General features: G+C 49.0%; 1 protein-coding gene across 1 annotated transcript in view; it reads right to left on the reverse strand.

Moving 5' to 3' along the window:
• The window catches only part of LOC103716434 (protein DECREASED SIZE EXCLUSION LIMIT 1), a 41,929-nt gene extending 20,385 nt beyond the window's left edge, over positions 1–21,544 (reverse strand). The window contains 8 exon segments of the mRNA XM_008804422.4: positions 14,442–14,508; positions 15,722–15,815; positions 15,939–15,997; positions 20,274–20,518; positions 20,768–20,824; positions 20,927–20,995; positions 21,079–21,141; positions 21,229–21,544. Coding sequence (XP_008802644.2) covers positions 14,442–14,508; positions 15,722–15,815; positions 15,939–15,997; positions 20,274–20,518; positions 20,768–20,824; positions 20,927–20,995; positions 21,079–21,141; positions 21,229–21,335 — 761 coding nt within the window. The 5' untranslated portion in view covers positions 21,336–21,544.
• Between the last annotated feature and the right edge of the window lie 421 nt (positions 21,545–21,965).

A 21,965-nucleotide genomic window follows, 5' to 3' on the forward strand; every position in this document is an offset into this window, starting at 1 on the left:
GAGGAAGAAGAAAGAGGAGAAGGAAGAGAAAAGAGGGAAACGTGAGGGAAAAGTTCTTAATTCTGCATTAACCCTAATTACCATCAAAGTTCCCTATAAATAGGGCCCAATAAGAACAATTAAAATAAACCCCCTTACAGAAGAATAATTTCCAATAAACCCAAAATACACAAATGAACCCTAAAATGCAAACAAGCCCAGAAACAAAATAAAATAAATATGTACTAAGATGGTGGACTAGGCGGGGACATAATCAGGTCCGATGTCCCCATCAATAGCAAGAAAGGATAAGGAAGAGAACTGCAAATTTGTTGGAGAGAGTAGATAAGGAGCTTATTCACTTAGATTCTAAGACTAGTAAGCCCTAAGATGATCGGTTGCACAAATCATCTTGCAATATAAACAATGAAGATAATGACGGTTCGAGCAATCATGCATCTAGTGACCAAGAAGGCAGGAGTGGACATGATGGTAGTGCATACGACTCACAGCCCTATGATCATAGTTGATTCGCCGATGAGTCACGGTTCATTCATGCCACGCATGATATAGACTTCAACGTGCGACCTGAAGCCTACAAGGATAAGATAGCATATAAGAGATGGGACCATCGAGATGGTTTAAGACAACACTATTGCAGACAATCTAGCACATAGAGTAAGATTCTTAGACATATATGAATATAAATCGTACACCAAATTCTATTCCAAACAACCAAGATATGATCCATATGGATATCCTACATCTGAAACATCATATTTGAATGGCTAACATCCCTCATAGTCACAACCAGATTATGGATCAGATTTCGCTACCTTGAACTTCCCTCATACGAGATGGCCAAACTAATATCAGACAGTGGATTAGAATCAAGGTGGCTATCCAAGAGGCTCAAATTATGGGCACAATATCTCAGTTGGAATCAAGATCCCAATATCTACAAACGGCATACACTCCACAAGGAACTAGATAACGATACATATATTAGAGTTCAAATCAATCTGATATATGTAATTTCAAGTTTAAAAATATACATTTTCTATATTAATTATATCCAATGTTTGCCATCTCAATACCAAACTCCATACCGATACCATCCTATTATAATGTTGGTACGTAGTATAGTACGAGATGGCGAGGCGTACTGAGTGTCGGTATGGTACAAGACTGTGTATCGGTATGCTACTGTTGCTGGAAATTGGACCCAGGGGCAATCTTCGGTCGAGGAGAGGGAGCGACTGTTAGTTCTCACGGCGGGGCGGCGTCCTCCGTCCGGGGCGGTCGGAGAGAAGGAACAGCAGGTCCTCGCAGCGGGGCGGCGATCCGTTGGCTGGCGGCGTCCTCCGTCCGGGTGCCTGCACACGAACCGGTGGCCGGGTTCTCCGGCGCCGGCCCTCCGACGCTCAAGTCAGGGAGGGGGCAAATAGTGGGGAGAAGGAGATAAACAGTGATTTTTGGGTGTATGAATGTTCCAATCCCCTCTTGAGAGGCCAAGGCTCCCTTTTATATGCGGGGGTCGGTTTACCTGTGATGTAACAGGGCGAGGCCGTAGTACGGCTTGGCATGTTGCTCAGGTCGGCGCTCGGTCAGGCGAATCATTGCACTGATGTCGGCGGTATGGCCGAGATCAGAGACTTATCATAGTCGACTAGACCCCGCTGGGTCGATTTGCCGTGGAGAGCTGGGGATCCGTAGATGTCAGGAGCCATGCGCATTTATTGTGGAGTAAGTCGGAGATCCGCATTTATTATGGAGTAAGCCGGAGATCCGCATTAATGGTGGAGTAAGCCGGAGATCCGCATTTATTGTTGAGTGTGCCGGAAGATTACAGCGGCCATGCGCAATAAATGCCGGAGGGGTGTTAGAGTACGGTCCTCGGACATCGGGGTTTCTCTTAGGTCGGAGGTTTCGGGGTCGGTCGTCTTGTGGCCGAGCGTTCCGAGGTCGGACGCTGACTTCGGCTGTTCGGGGTCGGAGGTTGTACGGCTTCTTAGGGGCATTTATGTCATTTGGGGGGAAACTTTATTCCCCCCAACACTACCCCCAACTTCCGAGTTCGAGCGGCTTGTGGGGCTCGGACGTGGGAAGTAAAGTCTGTCACTAAGGTTGGGGGGAAGGTCTCGCCCGCCCCCTTGTGCTTTCCGGAGCTTTCATGGTGAGATATGCGCCCTTTGGCGTCTCGAGGCTGCTTTATTCGGTGAGCTAATGATGGAGCTCGTATCATCATGCTTCTTGAATCGCCAGGATCATTTTACGGCGGATTAATGATGGGGGACCTCGAGCTCGTCGAGGCGGTGTCTCGATTCCGTAATCGACGTTTCTGGCTCATTAATGAGTGTGCCGTTACGGGGTTTGAAACGGACACGCGGCGCTTTCGATTTCATGTTACTGGATCATAATTCCGAAGAAGTGGAGGCCTCATCGGGGCTCCACGTGTCCCAGATCTTATTAAACGAGGGGAGCGGGGGTTACGTCCGCTCGTTCCTCAAGACGATTTGATTATGTGGACCCATGATGAGGCCTCGAGATCCGATGGGACAACGCTTCGATTTCGTATCCGATTTATTAAACCGGAGTGAATACGGTGCCTCGGCTTCCGAGGTCGACACGTGGCGCAACCCGGTCGGGGGGATGGGAACCGATCCCGTCGATCTGGGCCGTCAGGGGGGTCTATATAAACCCCACGAGTCTGCCCTAAAGGTCTTGTTTGGCTGCCTCTTATTTTCGTCGTCTTTCCCCCCTGCTTCCTCCCTCAGCTGAATCTTGCTGGTGGTGCCCGGAGCGATTTCCGGCAATGTCCAGTAGGTTTTCTTCCTATTTTCACTAGGGTTTCCTCTTTTTCTCCTCCTCGTCAACTTCCATTTTCTACTCTTAACTTTTGCTCCACTCTTCCGTGAGAATGGGTTCCGGTCCCGAAGAGGTTGGGTCGAGTCTGTCGGAAGAGGAGCTGGAGTTAATCCGCTCCCGTTCTTCTTCCAGCCCGGGTTTCGCCTTGAAACCGCAGGGCCGGAAGACAGGGTGACGCAGCCGCCCCCAGGTCGGATCGCGGTTTACCGCGAGACACTTTGGGCGGGCCTGCGTTTTCCCGCCCATGAGTTCGTGAGCAACTTGTTGGCCGAGTACCAGCTCGTCCCGGCGCAGTTGGCTCCGAACTCATGGAGGACCATAATCGGATTTTTATCCCTGTGCCTCGGGCACGGGATCCCGATTTCGGTAGGCCTTTTTCGCCGGTGTTTTCTGTTAAAGAAAAACCCGGCGGACGTAGGGTGGTTATATTTCGCCTTTCGGGGCGGTATGTCACTCTTCCGGGGCGCCCCTTCCTCGATTCACGAGTGGAAGAGGAAGTTTTTCTTTCTGGCGTCTGCGGCGCCTTGGGGGTTCGAGCCAAGGTGGGGACACCCTCGGCTGAAGGCCCTCAACAAACTCTCCGAGCCCACGGGGAGGGAGCTGAGGACCCTGGACTCTTTGCGAGCCCTCGGGAGGGGCAACGACCTGACCGAGCTCCTGCGAGAGGACGCCCTGGCGAGCATGGGTCTGAGCTCGGCGCGCCCCGAGGGTAAGGGCGGTTGCATTATTCTATTTATTTATTTCTTGTTCTCCGTCTTTACGGTCACTGGTCTGACTCTTAACAAAATTCTTGATTTCAGATATTCCACGCATGCCGACCAGCAACACATCACTTTTCTCTCGCCTGAGGAGGCGAGAGGCCGAGGCCGTGGGTGCTGTGCCCCAGCCTCGGAAGAGGGCGAGGACGGACGGCGCTTCTTCGTCGGCCGGGACGAGTGGCCCCGAGGCGGGGGCCCCTGCAGCCGACCCGAGGCGGGAGCGGGTTGTTGGTGATGCGGGCCCGTCGGCCCCTCCTTGCCCTACCCCCCTTTCCCAGCGGGGGGAGCCGTCCGTGGTCCGGCCGCAGCAGCCAGGACCCGGGCTTACCCGAGGCACCGAGGCGAGCGGCTCCGGGACCTCGGGTTCGATCGTGCCGAGCTCTTTCCGGGCTTTCCGAGAAGAGTCGGTCGAGCCGGACTCTTCTATTCCCGAGGGGCGCTCGGCCTTTCAAGATGCCGAGGTCGCACGCTCCATGTTGCGGCGTGCGATGCTTCCAGCGGACCGGGCCGTGTTCCGGGGTATTTCGCTGGAGGTCGTCGCAGTGCTTACTGCAACTCCGCCCGGGTAAGCTTCCTTCTTAATTTCCCAGAGTTTTTTAGCGTACATATGTGCTTTTCAACTCACAATACCCTCGTTTCTTTCTTTTCAGCATATTCTCGAGCTCGACACCATGGCGTTCATCGCCCATGGGTATCGGGAAGAAGTTCAACAGCTCGGCCAGCAACTGGAGCCGGCCAAGAAAAGAGTCGCCGAGCTGGAGGCGGCGTTGGCCGCGGCCGAGGCTCGGTGGACAGCCACCGAGGCTGAGCGCCTTGCCATGGTGGGGGCGCTCGAGGAGGAGAAGGCGGCTCATGCCCTGACCAGGGCAACCATGCGCGGCACGGAGGCGCGCTTAGGGGAGGTCCAGGCCAGGGTCGCGGCCCTCGAGTATGAGGAGGGGGTCTTGCGCCTCCGACTCGGGCAACTTGAGGCCCGGGAGAGGAGGGCCCTCGAACAAGCCGAGCATGCTGTGGAACTCTTCAAAGAGTCGCAAGAGTTCCGCGACATGTTGGAGGAGGAGACGGTCGACGGTTTCCTTCGAGGCTTCGAGAACTTCCGGGAGCAGGTGCGCCGGTACTGCCCTCAGTACGACTTCTCGACGGTCCGTCCGAGGGAGGACCGGGGCTGGGGGTCCGACGTGCAAGCCCTTCCTGCCATCCTGACGTCCGAGGCGGGAATATACGAGCAGGACCCCGCCGAGCCTTCGACGGGGGTAGCCGAGGCGGACGGTGTCATGGAGGCGGCTCCGGCGGCCGAGATCGACGCTGTCCCGAAGGCGGCGCCCGAAGCTCCTGCTCCCGGCCCCGAGCCTGTTCCGGAGGAAGATCATGAGGTCATCAATGTGCCGGATGACCCCCCGGATGTGGCTCCCGCCGCTTAGGACTTAAGCATATTTTTCTTTTCTTTTTCATTGTATCCGGGGTCGGCCCTTGAGTGGCCGACTTCCAATTTTGTAATTGGCCTTCCGGCCCTTTGTTAATGAAGAAATGTTTGTCATTCTGTGTTCATCTTTCCCTCTGTTGTCGTGGATGAGGCTAGAACCTTAGCTAACCGCCTCGACGACCTCTAACTTCGTATTTTAATCTTTGGGCTGCTTAACGAAGCTGCCCTTTTCCCTGGCTATATCTTAGCCTTCTCGGATTCCAGTCGTCTCGACCAAAGGGAGCTCCGAGCTTAGGTTTCTAGAAAATTTCTCTAAGTCCTATAACTCGGATCTTAGAGTCGTGGGAGTTGCCACGTTTGGCCTTTAGGAAAATCTTAAGGCACCGAGGTCGGGCCTTAGCCCTTCAAGTGGGATCGGAATAGGTCTATTCGTGCCGCTATTCGGAGAGTTTAGTCAGGTTTCCGAACTCAACTCCGAACCTCTCATAGGGAGCGCGGGCTAATAAACAAGTTATTGCCGAAGGTTTTCATAGTTATCGTTCTCGGACCCTGCCGAGATTTCGGTGAACAAGGCTGGGATTCCCAAAGATTGCCTTGGTACCTGTGCTTGGCTGGTACATTCGTGGCCGGGACCACTTTCTCAGCTGGACGTCGGAGTTTACTTAGAAGAGCCGAGTTGGGCCCTACTTTATGAAGCCTTAGTACGGATTGCGGAGACTTGACGAACAGAGCAGGCATAATGAGGTTGGGAGGTCGGTCTTAAGCCGACCCAGCGAAGAAGCCCGGCTTTGGGGCAAAATAAGACTCCAACATTGGACGAGATCCCGCTCGGCAATATGTAGATAAAATTTGACAAGGAGGGCGTCTAGTTGGGTGTACCTCTTGCATTCTCGGGGTCATGCTTCGCACGGTGGAGTAGGTCGCTTCCCTTCCTCGTCGACCTCCGGAGTCATTTTTGACTTGTGAAAGGGGCTCGGGCTTCCCATGGACCCGGCGACTCCTGCCGGAGTTGAGAGGATCTGGGGAGGCTCTGTTGATTTGTAGCCCTTTTTGAGATCGAGGGGGCTTAAGACCCTATGGTCGGACCTCGGAGCGCCTCAACCTTGGTCGAGGGATCTCACGTCAGGTCGGCGGGTTCGTGGACGCTTTGCTGACCTGTGATACCTCCCGAGGTCGAGGGAGTCTGGTTCTCTACGGTCGACCCTCGGGGCATCCCGACCTTAGTCGAGGGATCGTTCGTCAGGTCGGCTGGTCTGGGCACGCTCTACCGACCGGCGACGCTTCCCGAGGTCGAGGGAGTCTGGTTCTCTACGGTCGACCCTCGGGGCATCCCGACCTTAGTCGAGGGATCGCTCGCTTCGGGGATCGGGGATCGTCGACCGCTCCCGGGGGTCCACTTTGTGGCGCCCCGGGTGGAGCCACCCTTTCCACCCTCACGGCGCCTTCCCGAGGTCGAGGGAGTCTGGTTCTCTACGGTCGACCCTCGGGGCATCCCGACCTTAGTCGAGGGATCGTTCGTCAGGTTGGCTGGTCTGGGCACGCTCTACCGACCGGCGACGCTTTCCGAGGTCGAGGGAGTCTGGTTCTCTACGGTCGACCCTCGGGGCATCCCGACCTTAGTCGAGGATCGCTCGCTTCGGGGATCGGGGATCGTCGACCGCTCCCGGGGGTCCACTTTGTGGCGCCCCGGGTGGAGCCACCCTTTCCACCCCTCACGGCGCCTTCCCGAGGTCGAGGGAGTCTGGTTCTCTACGGTCGACCCTCGGGGCATCCCGACCTTAGTCGAGGGATCGTTCGTCAGGTTGGCTGGTCTGGGCACGCTCTACCGACCGGCGACGCTTTCCGAGGTCGAGGGAGTCTGGTTCTCTACGGTCGACCCTCGGGGCATCCCGACCTTAGTCGAGGGATCGCTCGCTTCGGGGATCGGGGATCGTCGACCGCTCCCGGGGGTCCACTTTGTGGCGCCCCGGGTGGAGCCACCCTTTCCACCCCTCACGGCGCCTTCCCGAGGTCGAGGGAGTCTGGTTCTCTACGGTCGACCCTCGGGGCATCCCGACCTTAGTCGGGGGATCGTTCGTCAGGTCGGCTGGTCTGGGCACGCTCTACCGACCGGCGACGCTTCCCGAGGTCGAGGGAGTCTGGTTCTCTACGGTCGACCCTCGAGGCATCCCGACCTTAGTCGAGGGATCGCTCGCTTCGGGGATCGGGGATCGTCGACCGCTCCCGGGGGTCCACTTTGTGGCGCCCCGGGTGGAGCCACCCTTTCCACCCCTCACGGCGCCTTCCCGAGGTCGAGGGAGTCTGGTTCTCTACGGTCGACCCTCGGGGCATCCCGACCTTAGTCGAGGAGGTGCTACGGGGGGCCGCGAAGGTACTACCCCGTTGTTGGTGTCGAGCGCCACGGGGGGACTGCGAAGGTACTACCCCGTCTTTCCGAAGTGTCGAGGGGTCTGGGCACGCACTGTCGACACTCGGGGGCATCTCGACCTTAGTCGAGGAATCTTGCACCAGTCGACGTTTCACCGTCCTGCGATTCTTCCCGAGGTCGAGGGAGTTTGGGACTCTACGGTCGAGCCTCGAGGCATCCCGATTTTGGCCGGGGGATCTGAGGATCACAGACGACCCAATATTAGAAGAGGATTACAGTCATCAAATGAGAGAAATATTTGCAGAAAAAGGAGCTGAGTCCATTATCCTGATTATCTTGAACCCCTTGGGGTTTCACTGGTAGTACATTCGTAAATTCTCGGAGTTCCAGCTTCGTGGGATCAGAGTCCCTTCCAGGGACTTCAATTTGTACGCCCCTGGCCGTTGTACCCGGGCGATTTGATACGGTCCTTCCCAGTTTGGGGCGAGCTTTCCTTGCTCGGTTGGTTGAGAAGCCTCGGCTTTCCTGAGGACGAGGTCCCCTACTTTGAAGAGCTTGGGCTTAACTCTGGAGTTGTAGTATTGGGCCGTTCGCTGTTGATATCTCGCCATGCGCACCCGGGCGACCTCTCTTGTCTCTTCGACGAGGTCCAAATTGCTCCTGAGCTGGGAGGAATTGGTATCGGGGTCGTAATGCTCCACCCTCGGAGAAGGCAAGCCGATTTCCAATGGGATGACGGCCTCAGTGCCGTATGCTAGGTTGAAGGGGGTCTCTCCCGTGGGCAGTCGGAACGTGGTCCGGTACGCCCAAAGGACATTGTACAAGTCCTCGACCCACTGTCCTTTGGACCGATCAAGCCTAGCTTTGAGTCCCTGCAAAATAGTTCGGTTAGTTACCTCAGTTTCCCCGTTTGTCTGGGGATGGGCAACCGAGGTGAAGCGATGATCAATGCCGAGCTCAGAGCAAAACTCCCTGAAATGAACATTGTCAAATTGTCGACCATTGTCAGATATAAGGATACGGGGTAGTCCGAATCGGCAGATTATAGACTTCCACACGAAGTCCCGCATCTTTTTGCTCGGTGATCCGGGCAACAGGTTCGGCCTCGACCCATTTGGTGAAGTAGTCGATGGAGACGACCAGGAACTTTCTCTGTCCGGTGGCCAGGGGAAAGGGCCCCAGGATGTCGATCCCCCATTGGGCAAACGGCCAGGGGGCGATGATGGAGGTCAGCAGAGCTGAAGGTCGGCGCTGGATATTGGCGTTTCGTTGGCACCGATCGCACTTGCGGACGAAATCTGTTGCGTCCTTCTGGAGTGTGGGCCAGTAGTATCCCTGCCGCAGGATCTTATGGGCCAAGGCTCGACCCCCCAGGTGATTTCCGCAGATCCCTTCATGGACCTCTCGGAGGGCGTAGTCCGCCTCGGAGGGGCGGAGGCATCTGAGAAGGGGAGAAGTAAATGATTGTCGATAGAGTTTATTCTCGTACAAGACATACCGGGGAGCCTGGCGCTTGATTCGGCGAGCCTCCGTCTCGTCATGAGGTAGAGTTCCGTCCTGAAGATAGCAGACGAGCCCGTCGATCCAGCTTGGCTCGGAGTCGATGCACATAGTGGGCTCGGGTTCCTCCGTGCTGGGGACCCGAAGATACTCGAGCGCTGTTCCCTTGGGAAGCTCGCTCATGCGGGAGGTGGCCAGTTTGGATAGCTGGTCTGCCCTGAGGTTTTCCGCTCTGAGAATATACTGAATATTGAAAGAATTCAGGGCAGATGTGAGTTCCCGCACCTTTTGGAGATACTTTTGCATGGATGGCTCTTTAGCTTCAAAATCTCCTTGGACCTGGTTCACCACCAGCTGGGAGTCGCTGAAGGCCGTCAGGTCTCCCACTTTTAGTTCTTTCGCCAGCTTGAGCCCGGCGATGAGAGCCTCATACTCGGCCTCATTGTTCGAGGCCGGGAACTCGAGGCGCAGAGCTTGCTCGGCCACCACTCCATCTGGACTGGTGAGGATAAGTCCGGCCCCGCTGCCCCCCGGGGTCGAAGACCCATCCGAGTGCAGGACCCATGGCTGCTTCGGGGTCTCCTCAACGGACTCAGATGGCGGCTCGGGGTCGTCCGGAAGGGTGCACTCCACGATGAAGTCGGCGAGTATCTGAGCTTTGATAGCCGGCCTGGGCCGATATTCTAGGTCGAATTTCCCGAGCTCGAGCGCCCATTTGGCGATCCTCCCCGCACGATCCGACCTCTGCAATATCTGCTTCATAGGCTGGTCGGTTAATATAGCTATCGTGTGGGCTTGGAAGTAAGGCCTGAGTCTCCGAGCCGAGATGATGAGAGCGAAGATGGTCTTCTCAAGTTTAGAATATCGGGTCTCAGCATCCCTGAGAACCCGGCTGGTGTAATAGACCGGCTTTTGGAGCTTGTCTTCTTCCCGGACGAGGACCGAGCTTACTGCAGCTGGGGAGACGGCCAGATATAAGTAAAGAATTTCGCCCTTCTGGGGCTTGGTGAGCAGCGGGGGGGAGGCCAGAAGGCTCCGAAGCTCTTCAAAGGCTTGCTGGCATTCTTCTGTCCACCGGAAGTCTTTCGGCCGTTTGAGGCTCTTGAAGAAGGGGAGGCAACGCTCGGCTGATCGAGAAACAAACCTTCCCAGGGCGGCTACCCGTCCCGCGAGCCGCTGCACCTCCTTAACTGTCTTTGGAGGCGACATCTCTTGCAGTGCCCGAATTTTCTCCGGGTTGGCTTCAATTCCGCGTTGGGTCACTATGAAACCCAGGAACTTGCCCGAGGTGACTCCGAACGCGCACTTCGCCGGATTGAGTTTTATTTGGTATTTTCTGAGCTTGGCGAATGTCTCGTTGAGATCGGCTATGTGGTGTTCCGCCGCTTGGCTCTTTACCAGCATGTCGTCCACATAGACTTCCATGTTCCGGCCGATCTGGTCTTTAAAGATTTGGCTGACCAGTCTCTGATAGGTGGCCCCAGCGTTTTTCAGGCCAAAGGGCATCACCTTGTAGCAGTAGGTGCCCTTGTCGGTGATGAAGGCCGTCTTCTCCTCGTCTTCTGGCGCCATTCGGATTTGGTTGTATCCTGAAAAGACGTCCATAAAAGTTAGCAGTTGGTGTCCTGAAGTGGAGTCGACGAGCTGGTCGATGCTCGGAAGAGGGAAGCTGTCTTTTGGGCAGGCCTTGTTCAAGTCGGTGTAGTCCACGCACATACGCCATTTTCCGTTGGCCTTCTTTACGAGGACTACGTTGGCGAGCCAATCCGGGTAGGAGACCTCCCGGATGAAGCCGGCTCCGAGGAGTTTGTCCACCTCCTCGGCCGCAGCTCGTTGTCGCTCAGGGGCGGAGCCTCTTTTCTTCTGCTTTACAGGCCTGCTGGTTGGCCTCACCTGGAGTCGGTGGACCATGACCTCGGGGTCAATTCCTGGCACGTCCGCGGGCGACCAGGCGAAGACGTCAGCGTCGTCCCGCAGGAAGCTGACGAGGCGATTCCTCTCATGGGCGCCGAGGCCGGAGCCAACCTGCACGGTTAGCTCGGGAAAATTTTCTTGTAGTGGGATTTGAATAAGGAGCTCACCGGGCTCTACTTGCTTCTTCCAGAGGGTGTCCCTCGCATCGAGGGTTTCTATGGGCAGTGAAGGGCCCATCGGGCGGTCTGGTGCCTCGGCTGGTTGCTTTACTGTGTGGGCCGCCATGTAGCATTGCTTGGCGACCAGTTGGTCTCCGCGGACCTCGCCCACTCCTTGGCCGGTGGGGAACCGCATGAGCAAATGGCGAGTTGAAACCACGGCTCGAAGGGCGTTTAACCCTGGGCGCCCAAGGATGGCGTTGTAGACCGAGGGCAGACGGACCACCAGGAAGTCCATCCTCACAGTGCTCTCCCGGGGGGCGAGGCCAACTGTGACAAGGAAGCTAGCCTCACCTTCAACCGGGACCGCATCTCCGGTAAACCCGACCAGCGGGGCATTGATTCTCCGGAGGTGTCCTTCTGTCAACCCCATTTTTTGGTAGGCATGGTAGTACAAAATGTTGGCTGAGCTTCCATTGTCAACTAGGACATGCTTTACATCAAACCTATTTACAATCATTGAGATGACCACAGCGTCATCGTGAGGGGTCTCGACCCCTTCTAAGTCCTCGTCCGAGAACGAGATGACTTCATCAGTGCGTGGGCGCTTCGGGGGTGCTCCCTGGGCGGCTGTTCCTGCCGAGGTCCGCCCAATCATGTTGATAGTGCCGGCGATAGGCCTGTTGCCGCCAGGATTTTCGGTTGGTGCGACATTCTCCGCCGGCCTCCTTTCCTCATGTCGGTTCCTCACGAACCGGTTGAGTACTCCCCGTCTGATGAGCGCTTCTATCTCGTCCCGGAGTTGGAAGCAGTCCTCCGTGTCGTGCCCGCGATCTCGGTGGAAGCGGCAGTACTTCCTGGAATTTCGGGGAAATCCCGTGTCTCGCATAGGAGGCGGGGGTCGGAAGAAGTCCCGACCCTCAATTTCCATCAGGATCTCGGCCCGAGGAGCATTGACGGGTGTATAGTTCTCGTACCTCGCCTGGTACGTCCGGGGCCGTGGTGGAGACCTCGGACGAGGAGGTGTCCTCTGCTGAGGTCGCCCCTGCTGACGGGGCGGGCTCCTCAGTCTGGGGAGATTCTTCTCTCGGCGGGGAGACCGGCTCCTTTGTCGACCGCGCTCCTCGCGGCGCTTCTTCCGCTTCTTCGAGGTGGGCTCGATTGCCCCCCGCCTGGAGGCGACTGCCTCCTCGGCCTTGGCGTACTTCCGGGCTCGGGCCAGCATTTCGGTGAAGTCGGCCGGGAAGCTCTTCTCGATGGAGAAGAGGAATCGGTAGGAGCGGACCCCAGTCTTCAGAGCCGACATGGCTATCGACTGGTCTAGCTCGCGAACCTCCCATGTGGCGGCGGTAAAGCGGTCCAGGTACTCTTTGAGGGACTCCCCCTCCTTCTGCTTGATGTCCAGGAGGGAGTCTGATGTCCGTCGCTGGCGCCGGCTGGCAGCAAAGTTGGTGGCGAACTGCCTGCCGAGCTGCTCAAAAGAGGACACCGTGTTCGGCTTCAGACCAGAAAACCAAAGCTGAGCGGTCCCTCGGAGGGTTGCTGGGAAGGCCTTGCAGAGTATGGCCTCCGAGGACCCTTGTAGGGCCATGAGGGCCCGATAACTCTCCAAGTGGTCGAGGGGGTCGGTGATTCCGCTGTAGGGCTCCACCTGAGGCATTTTGAACCTCGCGGGAACTGGCTCGTCCTCGATCTGGCGGGAGAAGGGGGACTTGGTAGTGAACTCAAAGTCCCCTTCCTGTCTTGCCTTCTTGCTGTGGAGTGCCGCAATCTGGCGCTCCAGATGCTCGACTTTTCGGTCGAGCTCCCCCACCCGTGGGCTTGTCGCTGTGGTTTGCGCCAGCTCACGGTGATCCGGGGCTGACTCCGCCTCAGAAAGTTGGGGTCTCCGGTCGAAACCTTCTCCCGGTAACTCTCTCCGGGGAGAAGCTCGTTCTCCATTGTTGGCTCTGGAGGAGCCATGCAAATTTTGGCTGGGGAGAACCGGGCCGTTGGGGAGACACTCCGGCGGGGCCTGGGCCTGCGGGGGAAGTGCCGGTAAAGCCTCCACGCGCCGCAGGCCCTGAACGGCGGCGGCCAGGGCCTGGACTTGCTGTGCCAGGGCATTGAACTGTTCCGGCTGGACCTGAGGAGCTGGGTCAGCCGGAGTTGGAGAATTCTGGACGGAGTGTCCAGGACTTTGCGGGGGACGCCGGGAGACGTTAGAGGCTCCCTTACTTCTCAACTTCATGACTGCTACTCGGGCCCTTCCTCTAGCGCCAAACTGTTGCTGGAAATTGGACCCGGGGGCAATCTTCGGTCGAGGAGAGGGAGCGACTGTTAGTTCTCACGGCGGGGCGGCGTCCTCCGTCCGGGGCGGTCGGAGAGAAGGAACAGCAGGTCCTCGCAGCGGGGCGGCGATCCGTTGGCTGGCGGCGTCCTCCGTCCGGGTGCCTGCACACGAACCGGTGGCCGGGTTCTCCGGCGCCGGCCCTCCGACGGCTCAAGTCAGGGAGGGGGCAAATAGTGGGGAGAAGGAGATAAACAGTGATTTTTGGGTGTATGAATGTTCCAATCCCCTCTTGAGAGGCCAAGGCTCCCTTTTATATGCGGGGGTCGGTTTACCTGTGATGTAACAGGGCGAGGCCGTAGTACGGCTTGGCATGTTGCTCAGGTCGGCGCTCGGTCAGGCGAATCATTGCACTGATGTCGGCGGTATGGCCGAGATCAGAGACTTATCATAGTCGACTAGACCCTGCTGGGTCGATTTGCCGTGGAGAGCTGGGGATCCGTAGATGTCAGGAGCCATGCGCATTTATTGTGGAGTAAGTCGGAGATCCGCATTTATTATGGAGTAAGCCGGAGATCCGCATTAATGGTGGAGTAAGCCGGAGATCCGCATTTATTGTTGAGTGTGCCGGAAGATTACAGCGGCCATGCGCAATAAATGCCGGAGGGGTGTTAGAGTACGGTCCTCGGACATCGGGGTTTCTCTTAGGTCGGAGGTTTCGGGGTCGGTCGTCTTGTGGCCGAGCGTTCCGAGGTCGGACGCTGACTTCGGCTGTCCGGGGTCGGAGGTTGTACGGCTTCTTAGGGGCATTTATGTCATTTGGGGGAAAACTTTATTCCCCCCAACAGCTACAATATTGTACTGACCAATACGGTGAACTTTGATTATATGACAACTGCATTCATGATCGATTATACAGTCTACCAAGACCAATATGATATAAAATAACATTAAAATCATAATTCAAAATATTAAAATAATCACTCAAAATAAAATTTAAAAAAATAAAACATAAAAAAGAGGTACCTATACCGAACCGGTATGCCAAAGTGTACCGGATGTCAACGCGGTACGTACTGATCTATACGGTATAGGATATTGATTAATATGGCAACTGGTACCGATTCACTAAACCTTGGATGTATCCAAATGTCAAGGCATTCATGAAAATATTAAAAACTATGTAAAGCTCAAGAAGACACACCCAGATAAAACATTCAAGACTCCTCGTGATTCAGATGGTAAGAAAGCTTGAACAGCCATACACATCCCTGCAAACATCAATTAAATGATAGATGTTAGATGTTGGAAATCATATAGAATTCTCCAAGCACTGTGTTTAAAAGATTTGACAATCAAGAAGATGAGATAACACTATGATGGGCAAATTGACATCAACAACATGAGCAAGATACTATATTGTAAACGAATATGCACTCAACTTGAAAGTCTCATCATCAACAAATTTAGTAGCAACATAAAACTATTAATAATAATAGAATAAGAGGTCAATCAACTATAAGTAGGAGTCCTACTAACTTCCAAACTACATGATTATCTGCGTGTGCATACATCATACCATTCATTCATGCTTCTTTACTTGTCATCCTCAGCACTGAGAAACCTTCAGACAAGCTTCTGAGCATTTTGGATAGAGCCATACTGTTGAACAACCAATCCTCATTATACTTTCTACTAAGGTCTACAATCTCGGTATCAGGTGCTATATCGGTACCTTATCAGTGGGGTACGGTACGGTATATTTCTATGTCGAAATAACTCTCTAACCATTTTTCTCAATTTTTATCTCGGTACAGACCGGTACGTACTTCGATATACCTCGGTACGGGCCGGTATACCTCGGTACGGGGCGGTACGGGGCTTATACCGACTTGAAGGTATGTTTCGTACCGATTTTCTTCCGGTACGGTAAGATACGGGGCGGTACAGCAAACCTTACTTTCTACTATATAAAAAATATTTTGATCTTTTTTAAGTCACACACGTGCTATTTAGAGATATTCTGCCATCGCATTATTGATTTCCTTTCTCATTTTATTTGGGAGAGTAATTGAATCAAGCAACTAAAACAAGAGCCACTTCCAATGCCAAAGTGCAAAAAGGCAACTCTAGAATATGCTAGCAAGTAAAAGCACCTATCACTTGTCTATAATAAATTGTTATCATACTTCTAATCTAACTACAATCTCTCTAACATAATTATTGTTGCCCGCATTTAGTGGCAACGGAAACAATAATAAGCAAAGGTTGATGCAAAAGAATTGAATTTGCAACACTCATGAAACAAAGACTCAATAATCAAATACACAAGGAGAAGGAATGGAATTTGGGAGCAGGTTCAGCTCCCTATGGATTGATGCAGTAAATTCAAGCATCATAAATGCTGAAGCACAATAAATGGAAATTTCACAAAATTTTCATTAAAACATATAAGGTAATATAGGATTCAAAACCAAAGCTCACCTCTTTTCTTTGTAGGGTGTTCACTGGAAGTCGCATCGCAAGTCTGAGGTAAGCAAATTAACCTTTCTGCAGTGTTGAGATCCCAAATTTCAACCTATCCACCAAAAAAGAATACAAGGTGACAAGGTGAGCAAACAAGACAAAAAATAATAACCAAGAAGCCTCATATTATATATCAGGTCTCACAATTTTATTTGGAATACAGTTGCAGAATTACCTGTGATGATTCTTCACCAGCTAGGGCCATCAATTTAGGTCCACAAGTGGTCAAAAGGTCTAAGAAATGTAAACAAATTAGGTCGGTAGTCAAAGAATCTGAGAGAACTGAGAAAGGATTGATAAAAGCACTTATTTGTATCCTAAATAATAACACATAGCCACTTGTGATTTCTATTGGTTGAAAGCAATCTACACTAAAAAATGAATTTTCTAATGGAATATCAAATGCAAAGTTACCATGATTGACTATTGGTAATGCTTCAGCAAGAAAAAACTTGGATTTGAGAAAAGGTGAAATTTTCTAGAAAAATAAAAGAGTTTGAGATTAAAAAATGACAAAAAATGCGAAGAATGTAAAGTAATTGATATATGAACATATAAATATTGGCAAAAGCAAAAAACATGGAGAGGTAACAACAAAAAATAGCAATTTTAATTTTTCAAAAGTCTGTATATGACATGAAAAAGGCAATAATTTTTTGTGAGATTAGTGAATCATGGAATACATGGTAAATAAAATATGTGGGAATAATTCACAGAATCCTTACCCAGATTTTTTCAATAATTCAGAGAATATCATGATCATGATAGACCGCATCATTTATTTCCAGAGACATCGGGGAACTATGTGGGAAAACAAAAGGGTTTCTATATTTGACAGACACACAATTAGAAGGGGGGGGGATCAGCTCTTCCAATTTGTCACAAAATGAATATGGTTAATTAAGAAAAGGTCGTTCATGTAGTTAATGCTGATGACAAAGGATCGAGTGGTGAGATTAAAAAATGGAGTAAATGCTAAATTAAAATTTCACTGGAATTATTTGGAAAATAAGTGCTAAAAATTCAATGAATTATGACAAAAATGATTGAAACACAATACAAATAAAGTCTATATCAGAAAGAAGCTTGGTCAAAAGCCTCTGTAAAATCCCTATTACTTTCTTCTCTTCAATAACATGATAACCCAAACCCTTCATTACTGTAGACAGGACTGATGATCCTGACACCACCGACTCAGGGGTCTTTGAATGCAACCCATTTACTAAAAGAACGAGATATTTTGTCTCACATTCCTGCACCTTCACCAGGACTTTGGATTGTGTGATGGCCATGTCACTCCATAGGTTGTTTGGCTTTGAGGTATTCTCTCTTACTAGCGATGTTGATCAGATTTCCTCTCCTTCACTACTTTGTTTTGTCCATCATGTTTATTCATATATTCGATAACCTAGATCTAACCTGATGAATAGTTCATAGCCTACTAGGCTTCTTTACTGAGATTAACATACCTCTGTATCTAGAGAGGAACTCTTCAAACATGAGTCACTTTTCAATCATACTTCTGTATCTAGAGAGGAACTCTTCAAACATGAGCCACTTTTCAATGAGTTGTGTGGGGAATATTTTGGTACATATTGACGTATCGCATGTGTAACTCTTCGAACAGCCTTAATCTACAGATCCAGTCATAATACATTCATAAACTCTATCAGGCCTTACCTTGGAGTACAAAGCTAAAAACTCAACGATGCAATTTGGATTTTTTATTAACATAAGTTATCTACTACTGTATATATTCTGGCTTTTCAAGATTGGGTTCAAAAAAGGGTAAGAATGAAATTTACAAAATAGCTAAAGCTAGAGAGAGGAAATCTAAAGACATTGATCAAGTTAGATGCAATAAAAGTGAGAATAATAGGATATCAGTGACAGATGAGAAAATTAAAAAAAGAAGAAGATATTGTTTTGAAAATTGTTAAATGGGGATTCTGCTAAACAAATCTTCATTGAAAAAGTAAAGTTAGTGAGGTGTCAAGGTTCTATTTGTTAAAGCCATAAAAATGAAGTGGAGATGGTTTTGAAAAGAATGCAAAAAGGTAAGGCATTAGGGCTAGACAAAATATCTACTGACATTTGAAAAAACATGGAAGATATTTGGGAAAATTAGCTTACTAACTTATTTAATGAAATCTTAAAAACTAAGAAAATGCTAGATGATTGCAGGAGAAGTATTGTCGTGCATATCTATAAGAATAAAGGTGATGTACAAAATTGTTCTAATTATTGAAGAATTAAGCTTATGAGTCGCTCTATGAAATTATGAGAAAGGTAATTAAACAAATATTAAGAAAAATAAGAAATGTTTCAGATACCCAATTTGGATTTATGTCTGAAAAATCAAAAATGCAGGCTATCTTTTTACTTAGACAATGATTAAAAAATATATACACAGAAAAAAGAAAAATCTACATCTGGTCTTCGTTGACCTAGAAAAGCATATTATAGGTACCAAGAAAAGTAATTTGGTGGGTTTTAAAAAGAAAGGGTATACATAAGTTGTATATTAAAATAATTGAGGATATGTATACTTGGACATTGACAAATATTAGAAGTTGTTGTGGTATAACAAGTGTATTTCCATTTACTAGAGGCTTGCTTCGAGGATCAGCACTAAACCCATATATTTTTCAGTATTAATTATGGATAAATTTACTACTAATATTCAGGATGAGTTACCAAGGTGTATGTTATTTGTGGACGTTATAAAATATAATGTTGATTGATGAAAAGAGAACTACATTAAATACCAAATTAGACTTATGAAATAAAATTTTAGAGGATAAGGGCTTAAAGATTAGTAGAACAATGACAGAGTATGTGAAATGTAAATTTAGTGAGAATATAAATAAAGATGTGATACCAATTAAGATTGATGACCAAGAGACATCACAAAGTGACCGTTTTGTTTTTTAGGATATATTATACAAAATAACAGGAAGATAAATGGAGACTTATATAATAGAATTAGAGCTGGTTGGATGAAGTGGCGAGGTACATCTAGAATACTATTTGATATCTGCATATCTTGGAGATTCAAAGAAAATTTTATAGAACAATTGTTAGGCATGTCATGCTATATAGCTCAGAGTGCTGGACAAGAAATAAAGTACATGAAAACAAGTTAAGTATAGCAAAAATGAGAATGTTAAGATGGATGTGTGATAAAACTAGAACAAATAAAATAAAAATGAATACATTAGAAGAGTTGTAATAGATGCACAAATTAAGAACAAAATAATGAAAAATCGATTGAGCATGGACATGTAAAGAGGAATCTAAGGAGGCTCCATTAACAAGACACTTTAGTTTGTATAGAAGGTCCTAAGAAAAGAAGTGAAAGACCTAAGATGATATGAATAGTGATTGTGAGGAAGAATATAGAGAAACTTAGAATAACATTAGAGATGACCCTAAATAGGAATAGTTGGTGAATGAGGATCCATAAAGCTGACCCCAAATAGTTTGGAAAAGGCTAGATGGTTATGATTACGTATTAATGTATATGTTGTATGTACTTGTAGTTGATTATTGCATTTACATGTTATATGAGAGGGTCACAAGTCACAACTTATTCCCATGCATATTATGCCACTCCCTCCATACTTGTAATCATGGCACATTTGTAAACATCCGATAACTGCTCATGTTATTGATCATATAGATTAATAAATTTTTTATCATGGTCATAATCTAGTGTTGTGCATATTATGCCATTCACTCCATACTTCTAACCATGGCACATTTGTAATCATCCCATAGCTGCTCATCTTATAGATCATATTGATTAACGCGATTGGGATCACAATTAAAGTTGCAGACTAATGATTCATGTTTGAGATCTTGTGGTAGTTTGGTTGGTAGATAGTTTAATGTGGTTTGCCTTTTGTCCATGCTTGCCTTTAGTAAGGGAAATAGAAATTTTGAAGGTTACAGGTCTTGGAGGTGTGAGTAAAAATGCGTTCAATATTAACAGACTTTGTTCATATCGAGTGATGAATGCTTTATCTTGACATGAGACCTAGATTTTGTTGGACTTCCAATGTTAAGGTATATGCAAAGAAAGGAGAACCTTGCTCTCTAGGGAGACAGAAGGATGTGTATTTTCCACTAATAGGTAATTAGCACCTACTACTTTCACTTATAGATTTTCTCCAAATTGAAGGCCTTGAGATGTTTTGACAAATCGAAAAGTCAGATAAAGATGCATCAAAATAATGGTGTGTTTTACCATATAAATTGTAGTTTAAAAGTTTTCTACAAATTGAAGAACCTTCAAGTACAGTATCAAGCATTTCATCAAAAGGCTGCCTCTTTATTGAAAACTTCAAAAAAAAATGCAGTGTAATTTCCTCCTACTTGTTGTGTTGATAAGGTGTTTTCTATGTGCTTCCTCTCTTTTCATCATCTTAATTCGAAATGAATATGTTTCACTGCTAGGTATGAGCAAACAATGCAAAAATAATGTCAACAACAACAGAAATATACTAACCTTCCATCTGTGTTTGATCATTTTCCTGACTATTCCCATCAGAACAGTCCCCAGAAAGGTTTCCTCTTTCCTCTGAACCATGGTTATCCTTATCCTCTTCTAATTCAGTAGTCGAGCAATCAGATCGCTTGGCCAATTCATCAACAGACAAGGCCTGCTTAAATTGCGACATGAAAGATGGAGCTTTGACCAAGGAAAGCTTGCAAAAATGATACGAGTTCGTCCTCAAAGTAACCAAGGGCTTTCTAACAACAAAAGCAAAGCATAAGAACACATTCTCTAACTTTAGATGCAAGTAGACGAGATAGTGAGCAATATGACAACTAATGAATAATCATCCAACAACCCAGAGAAAAGCTTCTGGTGACTTGGAAGCCTGACAAATAAAAAGTTCCAAATTTCCCAGTATTCCAACAAGAAAACAGGGAAAAATGAAAGGTATCCAAAAAAAAATAATGAAAATTGTGTCGTTCACAGAGAATGATTTAAAGTACCTGCACAGACCAGCTTCTTCAATCTCCCAGCATTTACATGTCCCATCTCTACCCTGACTACATCCATTAGATAATACGTTAATTGCTCAGTCTAATAGCTGACCTCTCATACTAGCAAAGAAAAATCAACAAAAAAAGAAAAAAATAATCCAAAGGTACCTAACGACTTTGTTCCCGATTGCAGAACTGGTGGCCACACCGTAGACCCCGGCAGCTCCACCATGAGCCCTACCCAATGCCACATGAAGTAAGCCTCTACAGCTCGAAGCATGGAAGCATCACTATAATATAGCAGTAAGAAAGAAGTATACCAAGTGGAAGAGAGCGTTCGATGCTGCACGGCATCCCACAACCGCAGCTCCCCGTCGGCGGCACTATCACAGGCAATAATAGTGAGTTCAAAAGTTTTGGGGGATGCAGAGATCTAGAAGGAGAGAGATGGGGAGGGAGAAGGTGGGCACCCGGAGAAGAGTAGCGGTTTCGAATGGTGGAAGCAGGCGTCCATGACGGAGGCGCGATGGCCCCTCAAGACGGCGACCGGGTCGGGCGGAGGGCGCTTCGTGGTCATCGTTCTCCCCGTGAAGTCTGGTGGTCGAGGAGGAGAGGTGGTGGTCGACGGCGATGAGTCGCGGAGGAGCGGGGGCTCGGCGCCGGCGAGGGGAGTAAAGAAGGGCGAGAATGATAGGTTCCCAATTCACCTGTTCTTATTTTCCGGGTAGGGCCCAGGCCCTCTAAAGTCGTGCTCCGGCCCAACCCAGAACAATAGGGTCGTCCACGATTAATAAACCAAGCAAGAAAAATGTTGGATAAGTATAAATCTCTATATTTAACTTCACCATTAATATTAAAAAAATTTTACCATTACTATAAAAAAATTTCGAAATCTGAAATATTTCGATTAAAAATCTTTATCCTAATAATCTTCCTATCTTTATCATTCCAGAAATCATTATAATCATTTTATATATTCCAGAAATCTGAAATATTGTTCGAAATCTTTATGAGTTTCAGAATCAGAAAATATTTCTTCAGTTTATCATTTTCTATATTAATATTAAAAATTTTACTTAATTACAGTTATAATGATATATATATATATATATAATCAAAAATCTTGGCCTCCAACAAGATAAGGAAGAATTAAAAAACTTCTTAGAAACATGTAAAAAAGAGTCATACCAAAAGTATAATAAAAAAC

The sequence above is a fragment of the Phoenix dactylifera genome, chromosome 13 (assembly GCF_009389715.1).
Source record: "Phoenix dactylifera cultivar Barhee BC4 chromosome 13, palm_55x_up_171113_PBpolish2nd_filt_p, whole genome shotgun sequence".
Lineage (NCBI taxonomy): Eukaryota > Viridiplantae > Streptophyta > Magnoliopsida > Arecales > Arecaceae > Phoenix > Phoenix dactylifera.